Source organism: Calypte anna, chromosome 7, assembly GCF_003957555.1.
Source record: "Calypte anna isolate BGI_N300 chromosome 7, bCalAnn1_v1.p, whole genome shotgun sequence".
In the NCBI taxonomy this organism is placed as follows: Eukaryota; Metazoa; Chordata; class Aves; order Apodiformes; family Trochilidae; genus Calypte; species Calypte anna.
Window position 1 is genome coordinate 1,786,458 of NC_044253.1, and position 15,438 is coordinate 1,801,895.

At 46.7% G+C, this 15,438-nt stretch overlaps 1 protein-coding gene across 1 annotated transcript; it reads left to right on the forward strand.

Annotated features, from left to right (window-relative positions):
- The first annotated feature begins 800 nt into the window (after window positions 1-800).
- RND3 (Rho family GTPase 3) lies at window positions 801-15,092 on the forward strand. Its single transcript, XM_008503188.2, has 5 exons — window positions 801-1,196; window positions 1,291-1,378; window positions 8,572-8,681; window positions 10,239-10,373; window positions 12,916-15,092. The coding sequence occupies exons 1-5, from the start codon at window positions 1,047-1,049 to the stop codon at window positions 13,165-13,167; spliced, it is 735 nt and encodes a 244-aa protein (XP_008501410.1). The 5' UTR covers window positions 801-1,046; the 3' UTR covers window positions 13,168-15,092.
- Window positions 15,093-15,438: the final 346 nt, after the last annotated feature.

Here is a 15,438-nt window from a genome sequence, read left to right on the forward strand (position 1 = left end):
ACCCCAGGGATCAGTCACCTGCATGAGGGGCCCTGGGAAGGGACCCTGGGGGGCAGCTACCTCCATGAGGGACCCCAGGAAGGGACCCTGGGGTGCAGTCCCCTCCCTGAGGGACCCTGAGGAGCATCCCTCTCCCTAAGGGACTTCCATGAAGGACCCCAGGAAGGGACCCCGGGGGTCAGCCACCTCCATGAAGGACCCTGAGAAGGGACCCTAGAAAGAAGCCACCTCCATGAGGGACCCCAGGAAGGGACCCTGGGGTGCAGTCCCCTCCCTGAGGGACCCTGAGGAGCATCCCTCTCCCTAAGGGACTTCCATGAAGGACCCCAGTGAGGGACCCCAGGGATCAGCCACCTCCATGAGGGGTCCCGGTGCAGCCGCCTCCTGGATCGACCCCACAAAGCCCCGCAGGTTGCCCAGCGCAGCACTGACATTTATTGCCGGATTTGTATAAAATTTACCAAAAAACCCCAAAATCCCACCCCAAAACCTCAACCACCACCAAACCCTTTATCCCGAGGAGATATATCCCTGCCAGCATAACACCGCCGTGTGGTGGGTTCTGCTGTGGGGTGCTCTGCCGGGGGGGGGGGGTTCTATCCCTGGGGCGGTACCGGCACCGAACCCCCCGAACCCCCCCCCCCACCCCCCCCAAACCGCGGGGTCCGTCGGGGGTTGCGGTGCCGCTGTGCTCCGCTAGGGGGCGCTGTGCGGGCAGGGGGCGTGGCCCCGCGCCGGCGGCGGGCGGTGATTGGCGGCTGCGAGGCTATAAAAGGGGGCGGCGGCGGGGGGGACAAAGCAGTCAGCGCGGGAGCGGCGGAGCGGGCGGGTTCCCGCGGCTCTGCCACTTCACCTGCCTTCTGGTTTTGTTTGGTTTTTTTTTCTTTTTTTAAATTTTTTTATTATCATTTTAGCCCTTTATTTTTTAATTTTTTTTTTTTTTGAGACACAACCGGGTGTAATTTTTTTTTTTATTATTTTATATTTTTTTTTATTTATTTTTTTTCTCGTGGCCGGCCGAAGCGGGGGACTTTAATCCGAGATCAATGAAGGAAAGAAGAGCCAGCCAGAAGTTATCGAGCAAGGCGGTGATGGATCCCAACCAGAACGTCAAGTGCAAGATCGTCGTGGTGGGGGACAGCCAGTGCGGGAAGACCGCGCTGCTCCACGTCTTCGCTAAGGATTGCTTCCCCGAGGTGAGACCCGAACCGAACCGGGTTGGGGCTGGGTCCGGGGCGGGGTCTCGGTGTTCCGGGTGGCTTGTGGCTGACCCTGTGCTGTCTCTGGCAGAGCTACGTCCCCACCGTCTTCGAGAACTACACGGCCAGCTTCGAGATCGACACCCAGCGCATCGAGCTCAGCCTCTGGGACACCTCGGGTGAGCCCTTCACACCCCCCCGAACCCCGGGATTGGGTTCTGGGGCTCCGGGGTTGTGTGTAAATGGGTGAGGGGAGGCTCGGGGATCATCCTTATGTCCCCTCTCCTGGGGGGTGCCGGGCTCCAGGTGCGAGCCGCAGGTGCTTTTGTGTTAAAAAAAAAAAAAATGAGGGGTACTTTAAGGATTTTTTTAAATTATTATTATTATTTTGAGAGGGAAAAAGGCTTGGGCAGAGCTCCCCGAAGCGGTTTGTCAGCATTGCAGGGGCAGGGCAGGGGGATGTGTTCTCGCCTGCCTGGCTGGAAGGGGCTTATCCGGGGAGGTCCGGGGTTACCTTTGCTCCTCTGGCCGGGACACCTTGGTTCACCTGGCACAAAGGTGAAGAGGTGCTCAATCTGCTCGTGTACAGCAGCTCACAGCCTCCTTAACCGCCTGGTTTTCTTTATAAAATGCTTTTGAGAAGCATTTTCAGGCAGGGGAGCCCGGGGATGAGGTGGGCATCTCTGTCTCTCTGAGAGTGCAGAAGGAGCCATCCTTTCCTACCATCCTCATCATCACTCTGCCACCACTCAGAGCCTGAGGTTCCTGGTCCTTGCCTGCTTTAGATCCCACGTTGGGCCAGGAGCTCCTCTGGATCCTGCTCTGGTGAATAACTGGGCTCAGCTGAGTGCCAGGGTGGTGAGGAGGATGTGAGGAGGATGTGAACTTGTCACCTGGGTGCTGGAGAACTCTGCTGCTCTCTCTGTAGCTGAGTGCACAGGGAGAGGTGGTCAGGGGTGAATGACACCATGAACCATTAATGAACATTAACTCCACTGAAGTGACTGGGAAAAAAGCTGGAGGAATTTGAGAGCAGAGCACACAAACCTTTTTTTTTTTTTTTCTTTTTTTTTCTCTTCCTTTCTTTCTTTTTTTCTTTTTTTTTTTTTTTTTTTTCTCTTAAGGCAGATTGTGTAGATAGCTTGGTAATGTTGAACTCAGACTTAGCAGTTCCTTCTAGATAGGAAAGCAGTCCTAAAGCAGTCCTTTGACCAGAAATGAAAATGTTAATCCCTCTTCTAAAGAAAAGCAGTTTAGGCGGTGAGTTGGCTTTCTTCTTGCTGTTGAGGAAATGATTCCAAATTCTTGCAACACTGTTACTGGGAAAAGGCAATCTCTGTGCCCACAACCAGTATCAACATAGCTCTGAAATGATTTTTTTTTTTCTTTATCTTATGCCAAGTAAGATTTGCAGACTTCTCAAGTGTGTCTGGTTTGAGCTTTCATCCTGATTACTAAGCTGGCTGTAACGAGGAAGGGCTTATTAAAACTTAATAGTGAAGTTATTTTGGAAAATTTTATCTTTAGCTGCTGAGTTACAACACACTTGCAGGTCAAGCTGTTGGACGTGGGAAGGTTTGGAATCTTTATGTCAAAGGCTGGGGGACACCCATGTCATGAAATATTCTTTAGCACTTCAAAAAGACAAAAGCAGTGGAAGAAACACCTGCCAGCCTTTGTGTGTGTGCATGCCATCCACTCAGGCCTCTCCTGGAACTAATAGAAAAATCCTTGGACCAAGTCAGAAGCTTGAGACCAAGTGGCTAATTTGTCTGCAACCTGAAACTGGAGAGGAAAAGGGAAAAGCCAGTGCTTGGTGTGATCAGGTAGTAGTGACCCAGTGGATCCTCTGCTTGGGGGACTCTCCATAACCATCCCTTCTCACTGGCTGGGAGAGGAAACACTTCCCAAACCCCCATTAGCCCCATGTAAAATCACTTCCCCAGATAAGGGACATCAGGAGATAAGATACTGGTTTGCCATTATCTTCAACTCTTGGTAATTTATTTTTTACAAGTCTTCTTCCTGCTCCTCTCCTGAATGGGAATAAATGCCTGGGATTTTTTTCAAGCAGGACTAGATGGAGCTAACTTAAACATCACTGGTTTACTGCCAAAGACTGATGGAAAAGAGTGTTCCTTGCAACAGGGGGGAGTAATGGCTCAAGTTATTTGAGGTAAAAGGATGCTATTCAGCTGTGCTTGGTTCTGTGTGCTGCAGGTACTTTGGAGGTGACTGGGTCAGTATTTAGCATGCATCTTAAACCCTCTTTATTTCCTAACCGGGGGCATGCAACAAGCTGCCTTGCAAGCTCACTTTTGACTTGAGTTAAAGGAAATGTTGGGTTTTGCAGGGAATGATCCTTTGGAAGGAAGCTCCTGCTACTTGAAGCATTTTTTCACTTACTGGGAAAATGAGGAAAGCTGTGAGCATTGTTTCAGTGGTTGTGTGTTGGGGTGAAAACTGCCCTTGCTCTCATGGTTTGGACATTTGTGCTTTTTCTTAGGGGACTCTTTAAGTACAAAATGTAGAGTGTCACCCAACTGGTGGAGCATTTTAAAGCTATTGGGGAGTTTTTGTTGTATCTTAAAAATCTGGGACAAAACACTCTCTGCAAGTAAGAGTGGAAGGGGAAGATTCATTATTCAAATATTTTCTGGTACTGTCTAGTTCTGCAAGTCATTATGAGGATTTAATTAGCCACAGCATTAAGGAAAGCACTTGCCAACTTGAATTTCAATTGGGTTTTTTGGACTACCAGCCCTTCTTTCAAAGCAGGAATGTCTGGTTGCAATCTAACAACACCATAAATTATTCCCCTCTGTGGTAACACAGTGTGTCAGTCTGGAGCTGGTTGGAGTGGTACAAGTTTCTTGAGGCTGAAGCTTTGTCTTGCAGTCCTCTTTGTCTACCATAGACATGGTCTCCATGGGCATTCTCAAGATTTTGGCTTTTTCCATTAAACTGACTACTTTGGAGCTTGTGTTTCTTGCTACAGCAGCAGCTGTGGCCCAGAAATCTCACACCATTAATGAGGTTTGCATACCTGTGGCTCCCTAAGACATATTTTAGTGTCTTTTTTTTTTTTTTTTTATTGGTTGAACTGTGCAAACTGTACTGGATACTCCAATAAAATAATTCTCAACAGGGCCAGAAATACTTATGTGCTGCTGAGGATTAGCATATAATTAAATCCAGAAGGGCCTCAGAGCTTTAAATCAGGTTAGCTTTACTGCAGTGGGGATGTGCTCTATGTATTCAGTGCCTGTATAGAAATGTAGTATTAATTATCAAGTTTTTTGCTGAAATCTGTCAGAAGAGCTCTGAAACATGGAGGAATTCAAGTTGCTGGTTTCCTCAGCTGGCTGGCAAGAAGCAGAGTAAAGGAAATGTCAGATTTCTCTCTTTGCCTTTCAGTTCACTTCCAAGTTGGCTGTATTGCTCTATTGCCTCTATTTTTATTTTTTTCTTTCATGGCAGAGTCTTGATAGGGTTTGTTTGTTGTTCATTTTTTCCCCTTTAGAGGGAAAATAATTAGAATTGTTAACTAGGAATGCCCAATCACCTACCAAGCCCATGTTTTCAGCCTGAGCTTCCATGGATATTGTGCTGCTCTTCTGCTTGGAGATGATGCATTCTGTGGTAATGCAGTGATCCTGAAGCCTGAATTTCTCCCAAGCAGCCCAGGTGGATTTGGAAGGAGGCAAAACCATCAGGCAGTGAGTCAGCCAGCAGAGTGACCACTGCAGTATTTGATGTGTTTTCCATGGAGCTGATAATTAGTGAGCCCAAGGCTTTGGGAGGGCAGAATTCTGCTCTTCATCTGTTGTTCTTTCAGTTGACTGGAGTCCAAAGGGCTACAAAGACTTGTTTGCTGGTGTGTAAATAGTAAACTCTTCCCTGCTCCTCAGCACCACATCCCTCAGGGCAAGCAGGCTGAGCAGGACCTGCCCAGGTCCACCTCCTGAGATCCTGGGATCTGGTACCCAACCTCCTGGTGGGAGCTGCTGGGGGTGTTTTTGGATCCTGCAGACAAAGGGAGCATCAGCTCCTGCCCAGGGAGGTGGTGGAGTCACCATCCCTGGAGGTGTCCAAAAACCAGCTGGATCTGACCCTTCTCCAGGACCTGCTCGTGTAGGCATGGTGGCTTTTTTCTGGGTTGGTGGTTGGACTTGGTGTTCTTGGAGATCTTTTTCCAACCATGGTGGTTCTGTGAGGCTTAGAGAAGTACTAAGCCATCAAAATGGCTTTTAACAGTGTAGATTCTGCTATTTATTAAAATAGCAACTTTTAAGCCCAGGCTTGGTACCTTCAGCAGACCAAAGCTGTTCATATTGCTGGGGAGGGATTTTATTTCAGCTGAAGAGCTGATTTGAGGTGGTACTTTGCATGAAACAAAAGGTTTTAAAAGTAGATAATTCTTAATGTTTAAATTATTTTGTCTTAAACTATTTACACTGCTACACAGATAAAAAAAAAGGGGAAGGGGGAGTGAGGGGATGTATTGCAGCTGGAATATACTTCCACTACAAAGTAAAGTTAGCATGATTAATACAGCATTATTATTATTACCTAATATTATTAACACAGCATTATCAGCAAATCCTTGATAAAACAGGAAAATGAGCTGTGTGGGCCTTGGCTAAAACGTTTGATTTTGCAGGAACAGAAGCATAAACACAAATAAGCTTTTTTGGTTGGTTCTTGTTTTTTTGTACCATAGCTGTAGCTCTCTATTCTCCTCCTGTTTTCTAGGGTTGGCACAGCTTCAGCTCTGCAGCCTAACTTAAAGAAAAAAAAAAAAAGAAAGAAAGAAAAAAAAAAAAGAGTGCTCAGCCTTTCTGGGCTGCCTCAGAGTTCTCTGTTCAGACTTGTGCCTCATTCCTGGGATTCCTGGCTCCTGAGGGTTTCTCTGGGCAAGAGGATGAAATGCCAGCTTGAATAGGCTGCACAGCCAGGGCTGCAGCAACCCCTCTTTATTTGCAGAGGAATAAAGGTTCAGTTTGGGGAATAAAGGTTCAGTTTGGGGAATAAAGGTTCAGTTTGGGGCTGCTGAATGAGAGCAGGAAATTTCCTTTGTTGCTGCTGCAGCCCCAGCAGCTTCCAGAGCTCCCATTTGTTCTGCCCCACTCCAAAGGAGGTGCCAGAGATTCCTCCCACTGGGAAAATGCCCTGAGTCTGCCTCAGCTTTTTCTCACACCCTTCAGAAGGAAAAACCTACAAGAGAAAAGCAAAACCAAACCAAAACCCTCCAAACAAACAGGGCTGCAGCTGACACAGTAGAAAAGAGGCTGAGGGCTGGAGGTGGTGGCTGGATGTATATATATACATAAATATAGGCTGATGGACTTATATGGTGTGCTGGGTCCCTGGAGCCTGCTGACTGAGAGGATAGGTATGTGTCTAAGGAATTAGTTTCTGGGTGAGGCTTTTTTTTTTATTTTTTTCTTTTTTAATGATCTTCAATCTTGCCCTTACTTGCCTGAGCTGAGCTGGGGAGCTGTACTAGCCAGGCACTGGTTCTGTGCTGGGCTTTGGTGCTGCTCAGCTCTGCAGGTGGCTGCTTAAATGCACCCCATTCCTCTGTCCAGGGTAAATAAATTTGGCTTCGGGGCTCCAGGAGAAATAAGTTGGCCCTAGGGCTGCAGGATGGAGGAGCAGCTCTGTAATAGCAGTGCTGGAGGTAGCAGGGAAATAATTAGTAGTAGGAAATAAATACTTATTGATAGTGTGAGCAGAGTGAGCTCCAAGGAAGAGTTAACTCCTGGTCAGCTCAGTTGGATTTCTTGTGAACATGGCACTGCTGAAGGCAGCCAACTGCTTTTTTATTTTTATTTAATTTTTTTTTTTGAGCAGTTTTTGACAGCTGCCTCGTTGTGAGATTGACATCATTTGTGAAGATGAGCATTTGAATCAAATAGTCTCATTGAACAAATTACCTTCTGCTACCTCCTTTGGTAATGCTTCACTCCCCATGTGTTACTCTTCATTTCAAAAACAACATTCTTGGGATTCTTGACTCCTTCTTCCCAGCATAAAGCTGTCCAACTCCAGTCATCTGTGATACGTTCACACCATCCCCTGCTCTGCTTTCTGCAACAGCATGAGCTGTCTGTCAGTTAAAAACTTGAGGAATTTCTCTAATCCAGCTAATAGTCTGCTCAGCCTCTGAGACCTTACAGCCAATTAGTTCTAGATGGTTGGAAAACTGGTGATATAATTAGCTGATAACCCCAAAACTCTTTGAAAGCTCTGTTCTCCTTGCACGTGTTCTCTGCTGCGTTTTAGGCTCATGAGAGGAAAAGACAGAAATAAGGTTATATGACTTAAGAAAACACATCTTAAAGCACAGGAATGCATTTTAAAGCCCAAGCCCTTGTCCTGTTGGGCCACTGAAGTTTTTAAGCACTCTTTTAAATCAGAAATTCAGTCTCCTCAGCAAGGGAACCTTCAGCAGAGTCAAGGCCAAACCAAATGGTGACTGAGTGACTGGAACTTCCTAGAAAAAAAGAGAATTTTTTTTTTTCTTCCCTAAGCCTGTTCCCAGATGATAAAAATCAGATGTCTGACTCAAGAGATCTCTGTAACTCTTGCACATGGTGACAATTCTTAAAACAGCTCTGGGAGTAAAACAGGCACAAAGAGCAGTATTGGACCTACTTATGCTCCCTCAGATTACCAGGTTATGAGCTTTGATCTTGTTGACAAGAATTTTTATGGGTTAAACCTAAACATTTCTTGCAAGCACATACTAGTTTACAGCTTGGGGAGGCTTTTTGTGACTGATAACTTGGGTGCCTACCTGCAGGACCTGAAAACTGCTGTCACCCATGGCAACTACAGGTGCTTTGGGCACTTGGAACTCTTTGTTTTCAGATGTCAGGAGAATCAAACCAGATTTATTTCAAAACCTCCCATTTTTTTTCTCCATGAAAAGCATAACTGTGACCAATCTGCTTTGTGGGAGCCTCTTGGAGGGGAAGGATTTTTTTCTCAGAGTCAAATCTCTGCAGGTTAATGCTGGGACTTAAACTTGGGCTGACCCTGTTTCCCTTTCCTTGTTATTTGGGGCATCACAAGCTTTTGGTGGGAGATGGCTCACTGGGGTGCCATCACTCTTCATTACTTGGGAAAGCTGCAGCTTTTGTAGGTGAGAAACAAAAGGGGAAGCAGCAAAAGGAGCAACTGTGAGAGGGGTGTTTGGGGAACACCTTGCTGGCGGGCAGAAAAGGTGGGAGCTGGGTGCTGAAAGGAGCTTTGCTGAAAACCTTTCTGAACTTTCTGAGGAAGGTGGAATGAGTGCAGCAAGTAAAAAAAAAAAAAACAATAAAAAAGAAAGCAACTCATCAAAATGTTGTTTGTTTCCCTGCAGGGTCTCCTTATTATGACAATGTCCGCCCACTCTCCTACCCAGATTCTGATGCTGTCCTGATCTGCTTTGACATCAGTCGGCCAGAAACCCTTGACAGTGTGCTAAAAAAGGCAAGTGTTGGAGAAACATTTGAGCAGAGAGCTGTTTGAGCAGCTCCTCTTTAAGCCTCTGAAGAGCTTGGGACCCTTCCCTACGCTGGGAAGGTTCAGTTAGTTTCTTTTCATGGAGAGATGGCAGGAGCTCGCTCTGCACTGCTACACTTGGGGATCATTTGTTTGAAAGGAGTAAATGTTCACTGAAAACAAAAAAAACCCTCCTCAATGCATGCTCAGAGGGTGAAGTAAATTCTCATTCCTCAGCCCTTAGACAGCAGTGAGTTGTTCAGGGGGGGTGTGAGGTGCAGGGCTGGGTGCAGCACGGGGTTGTCTCTGGCATTCTGCTCCTCTCACAGACAGGACTGAGGAACGTTGCCATGCTGCAGGGATGGTCACAATGTGCCTGCCAAGTGCCTGGCCTTCTGCCACAGCTTTACGTCATTTTCTCAGCCTGGAGTTAGAAGGAGCCAGTGACAAATGCCTCTGGAAGCCTCCAGCAGACAGAGCAGTGGCAGAGAAATGCAAGCCTCTGCCAAACTGCACCATTTTTTCACGAGCTCAGTGAGCCCAGGTCCAGTGCCAGCCTTTTCTCAAGTTAAATCATTGAATTTTGATCAACAGGCTCTGTGTTTGCAAGGTGTCCCCTGCTCCTCTCCTTGGTCACTGGGCACGACTCCACTTTACAGTGTGGTCTTTAAGGCTCACTGACCTGAAGTTCCCTTTTATTCTCTCCCTGGGACCAGCAATTCTTGTGTCACTGGGATTAAAGTGACACACAATGCTTTGAATAGTCTACAGAAAATAATTCAGACTGTTCTCACCACCTAACTGTTCCAACAAGCATCTGGAACTCCCTTTTTCTTGTCTGTCCCTGCTAATGTTGGCTATTGATAATGATAACACAGTTATTGTGGCCTTAATTCTGTAAGAGATTTTTCTTAATATGCTTCCAAACCCAAATGATATTTGTGCATTTTAGGGATTCTCTGCTCTTCTTGGGTTATGCTGCAAAGTTTGTGGCTTTCTTCCCTTCTCAAAGTAACCACATAGAAAGAGAAGAAACCCCAGGAGTATATCACAGGTTGTGTTTGAAGTGCTTATAGCTGAACCCCTGGTGGATTTCTGTAGTTTCAGGTTGTAGCCAGGAGCCAGACTTTAGCAACTCTTTATTTTGTGGTCCCCCAGGCCCAGCTCCATCACGAGGAGCCACTGAGTGTGGGGACACCAGGTCTGCAGGTGGCTCTGGCTGGGTGTTTGCCACTTGTCAGCAGCCACAGGTCTGCAAACCTTTGCTCCACTAGATAAGCAATCTCAGTTCCTTCCCTCTTGATTAGGAAGGCAGTGGAATTAATGAGTGGATGAGATGGGGAAGATTTCATCCTTGATCAGGTTCTGCCTCCACTGATGCCTTCAGAAACTGGCTCGGGGGGAGATGCAGCTGTTACACAAGAGCCTTTCCACGTGAAATGTCACCACTTGTTCAGCTTCATCTTCCAGCTCTTGCTGCTTTTGCCTTCAAACATTCAGCTACCCCAGGATAATAACAACAACAACCTAACCTTTTTTTTACAGTGGAAAGGGGAAATCCAGGAGTTTTGTCCCAACACCAAAATGCTTCTGGTCGGCTGCAAGTCGGATCTGCGCACGGATGTCAGCACCCTGGTGGAGCTCTCCAACCACAGGCAGACACCTGTGTCCTATGATCAGGTATGTGCCACCTCCTGATTCTACTTAAAGGTGGGAGATGAGGCTCTTTTCTGTCACTGCAGCCATCTTTGTGATCAGCTTCCTGCCTTCTTCACAGCCTAGAAGTCAGATCTACGTTCTGGAGGTCAATTGGAAGTTATGAGTCAGGGCAGGAAATCGTGCAGCCCCACAACACGTGCTTTAAGCACCCTGAATTTAGGGCTTTGCTGATTGCAAAGAGCCTTTTAAGTGAATTGAAAATCAACCCACTGCTTTCTGGGCCTGCAGTGGCCAAAACCAGAGCTGAAATGTGACACGTCCTGCTAAGATTTGGCCCTGCTACGTTTGTCTTTAGCATCGTGGCAGGGACTGCGTGTAGTCTGACCCCATAAAAACCCCATTTCCCGAAAGCATCTCCTGGGAAAACACCTTGTAGCTCCCTCTGAAGGTGGCAACACCTCCAGGGAGCATTTTAATGACAAGGTGAGGAGTGTGGAGCCAAGCATCAGGAGGTGGAGAAACCAAGGGGAAAGGAATCTGGGCTGTGGGAGAGCAGGAGGCAGAGAATGGGAGAACTGGGTAACTCCAAGGTAAACTTCCCCTGGTTACTCACCCCTGGATCATGTGCTGCAGCTGAATCATGGGGGTGGTTTGAGATCCACCCTGCAGGCTGTATGATTGAGAAGGGTACCTCCAGAAGCAGCTTTAGCTAGAGTGTGGATCCTGTGCTGTCAAACAGTTTTCTGATGTTTTATCCACACCTCAGGTTTCCCACCCCAAGGGCTCCCTTGTGTGGTTACTGATAATGCAGCCTCCTACAGCATGGTGGAATTAGAAAGTGTGAAGATGCCATAAACTGAGTAGCTGGATTAAAATAGAACGTGGGGTGTTGGACTGGGATGGCTTCTGCTGCTTACAGCTTTTTTCCACACCTCACTCAGTAAACTTCCCTCTGCCTCAGACAATTGTGTGTGGAATTAAACACCAGGGTTTTTTTTTCCTTGGTGTTAAAATTTTAAAATGTCCTCAAATCCTCCTTACCCTGTCCCTGGAAACATTTGAGGTCAGGTTGGGTGAGGCTTTCAGCAACCTGCTCTGATTGAGGATGTCCCTGGGGGCCTTAGATCATAGAATCAGAGAATGGTTTGGGCTGGAAGGGACCTTTAAAGATCATCAAGATCCAAACCCCCTGCATGGGCAGGGACATCAGGGACATCTCCTACCAGCCCAGGTTGCACAAGGTCTCATCCAACCTGGCCTGAGACCCTTTCAGAGATGGGGCATCAGCAGCCTCCTAGGCCACCTATTCCAATATCTTAACTACTCTCATGGTGAAGAATTTTTTTCCTAATATTTAACCTAAATCCACCCTCTTTCAGTTGAAAACTCTTGCCCCTTGGCCTTGAAAGGTCCTTTCCCTCCCTGTGCTGGTGACCTCCTGTCCCCAGTGTGCCAGTTCCCTGCCAGTTACACCCCAGCAAACATTGCTGAGGCTCTGAGGTGTAGGAGTTGAGATGTTTAGCTGTGGGGAGGGCTGGTCCTACAGCCTGATCAGTCCTTTATCAGCCACTCCCTCTTCCAATTGATAAGAAGGTGCCTGCTGCAGAGGTGGCTCTGACTCTTCGGGTGCCATCAGCCTGGCACCAGAGCAAAGGGGAGGGGTGGGACTGACTTTTGCCTCTATCTCAGGCTGCTGAATACCTGAGGGAGTGACACATCAAGGATGTGGTTGCATTTTGTAACCTGCCAGAAAGGTTTGTCCCTGGCAAGTAAAATGCCATGGAAATAGCTCATGTTTTTTCACACAGTTGTCCTCCAGTAGCAAAACCCACAACAAAACACTTGGGGCACTGCCATCTGCCAGAGCCTTGTGTTGTTTTCCTTGTGCTGCTGGAACAACTCTCCCTGCTTTGACTCTTTATGCTCTTAAAATCCAAACAGGAGGGCTTGTACGACCACTAATGCCCTTCTCTATTTTTATTTTTCTGTTGTTGTTGCTTGTTCCCTGGCCACAAGTTAACAGAACTCTCCCTGACCCAGAAACCCAGAGCACATTTCCCTGTGAACTCTCCCCCTTCCCTGATGTCTTCCAGCTCAGGGTCACTTAATTAAGGCAGGCAGAAGACAATTTTTTTGATAGCAGGCTTAAATTTGGAAACATCTCCAGCCTTTTCCTAGGGAGGATGTGATTCAGGGCTGCAGGTTTGAGGTGTGAGGCTGAAACTGCTGAACTGGGTCCCACTCAGTGCCCTCCTGGCTCCCTGCAGCTCTTTGCAGGTCACTCAGATCATCTCCTCTCTCCCTCCCCTCTCAGTTTGCACTTACAGGAAGATCATGTTTAGATGTTTAACTCCTCTTGGAACCCAAGCTCTGTTTGTTTTGCAAAAGTAGCTGCTGGCTGCAGTGCTGGAGCTTCAGCTTTGGCTTCTTCCAAAACGTTGTGTGTGGGGAAAACAAGAGCTGCAAAGCGATCCTAAACGCTTTGCTTTGGCTCTCTGCAAGGAACTCAGCAGTGATTTGCATGGTTTGGGATTTTTTTTTTTCCTTTCTTTCTTTCCCTTAGGGTGCAAATATGGCCAAGCAGATTGGAGCAGCGACGTACATCGAGTGCTCAGCCTTGCAGTCAGAAAACAGTGTCAGAGACATTTTCCACGTTGCCACCTTGGCCTGTGTGAACAAAACAAACAAAAACGTGAAAAGGAACAAATCCCAGAGGGCCACAAAGAGGATTTCACACATGCCTGGCAGGCCAGAACTTTCCACAGTGGCCACGGACTTGAGAAAGGACAAAGCAAAGAGCTGCACGGTGATGTGAGAGGACTTTGGTTTCTTAGGAGGGAAGAGATGGGAGGAGGTGGAAGCTCAATGAAGTCCAAAGCCACGTGGGTGTTTGATGAGGGCTTGGTGCCAGTGCTTTAATGGAGGCTTCACCTGTCCCCTGAGACTGTACTTAAGGAACTGAGCAGCCAGAAGGAATGGCTGTGATCCAGGTGGCATCAGGAAATCTGAAGGTTGAAGAAAATGCCAAAAAAAAAAAGAAAAAAATTTAAAAAAAAAAAAGGGAAAACGTTTGAATGGGCTGAGAAGAGAGAGAGTGAATGGGAAAGTAACACTGCAAAGGAGAGGTGTCACTGACAGTGCTTGTTTCTTTATTAAGGATCTTCTCCTGGATGCTACCACTTTGTTTTCATTAAAATAATACTTTAATGTTTCCTTTTTTTTTTTTTTTTTTAAAAGAAGACATTATTAATATGCCTTCCTCGTTAAGGAACTATCCCTGTGACCTTATAGTTGGTTTTCCAAAGGATATGATCTGATATTTTTTTTAGTAGCTCATCATTAAAATGGAGATTATACCCAGGCTTGAGCATCACCAGGAGGAAAGCCCTGCACATGAGGAGTCTGGAGTTCTGTCTGCCTCAGGCAGCCCTGCAACCCCCCTTGGAGCACCTTGGTCATGAAGAAAAAAAACTCCTTGGAGATTCCCCAGGTGCCCCGGCACTGTGGAAATGAAATGGATCAAATCAGGGGCGTGGGGGCAAAACTCCCTGGTGCTGGTGTCAGGACTCTGCTTGTCCATTCCTCTGTGTGAGTGCCATGGGGGGTGGAAATCATCTCCAGTTGTGGTGTGTGCTGGGTGGGGATGGTGCTGTAAGTTGAAGTGAAAGGTGCTAAAGAAGCTCTGGTGACAAATGACAATTAGTTTTCTTAAAGAGCAGGAGGATTTGTGAAGCCTTACTGCCCAGCTGTGGGGAAGCCCCCAAGACTCCTCTGTTTCTGCCAAGGAGCTGGAGAGCCAGGTGGCTCCCATGCCCCCAGAAGTGCTGTTTTCATGTGGTTCACTGCAATGATCTTTGCAAAAAAAAAAGAAAAAAAAAAAAGACCAACCCTAAGAATCTGCAAATGAGCCAGCAGAAATCATCAGGTTCTCTTTTTTTTTTTTTTTTTTTTTAATTTTAATTTTGGGGATGCTGCTCTTGCAGGGGCAGCAGTCTCTGTGTCTGCTCGGGGTGAGGAAAGGGGCTCTGAAGAGCTGTGAGGCCTTGAGGGCTCCCTGGTGGAAACTGGATACTGCCCTTAGTCTTTAAGATTAATACATACACATCCAGACAGCAATCCTGAAACCTCAGTGAACCAGTTGAGGCAAATTCCTTTTTGCTTACCCAATGCCATTGTTTCATTAAATAAATCAGCCTTTTATAAATTGGTTGCAGCTGCTCACTGCCTGCCTGAACCTCAGGATCCTCTCAGAAGAAGGATCCTGGAAGCTCTAACCCATGTTTTCCCATATATGTGTCCTTAATACTTCATTTTTGAAGTGTTAAAGCTGTGTTTGCCTTCACCTGGGGCTAATTCCCCAAATTCAGGCTCAGTTTGTTCCCAGCACTTGGTTTCAGCTGGTAAAAGAAAGGGAAAAAAAAAAAACAAATAACCAACTCACTCATTCCAATTATTTTCCCCCAAAAAGACATTTTTACCACCACAAAAAGCTTTGGACTGATGCAACAGTGTGCTTAGGGCAGTATTACAAAATAGCTGGTAAGTGCTTTATGTATTTAAATGTTGTGGAAGAAAAATAAGTTATAACTGTTATAAAACAGGACATTCATTACTTTTTTTGTTGTTGTTGTTGTTTTTTTAATCCTTGAAGTCACTTTGTATGTTTGGTTAATGTTTCTGCAGTATTTATTAAAATACCTTTTTTTTTTTTTTCTTTTGAATTAAAAAAGAAGTTGGCTTGTAGTGGCAATGTGTGGTAGTTCATTAGCACTTCATGTGGTCTGGACCTGATTGTCCTGAGCTCCAGGCCAGGCAGATTGGGGGTTGGAAGAGAAATCAGCCTGAGTTCTGGGTGTGAGGTTTTTGTTGTGTTTCCCAGAAGAAGTCTGGTTGGGTTTGCTTTGCCTCTGCTGGCTGCAATGGTTTCCTGTGCTCAGCTTGGGGCTGGGAACTGGGGCCATACAAGAACTCTCACTGGGGAACTCTCCTCCCAACTGGGGTTGTTGGGGTTGCTGTGGCTCCTCTTGGGGTGTCCCAGTTAGAGCTGCTGGGTGCCAGCCTGCTGACTGGTGCTGGGTGGTCATCC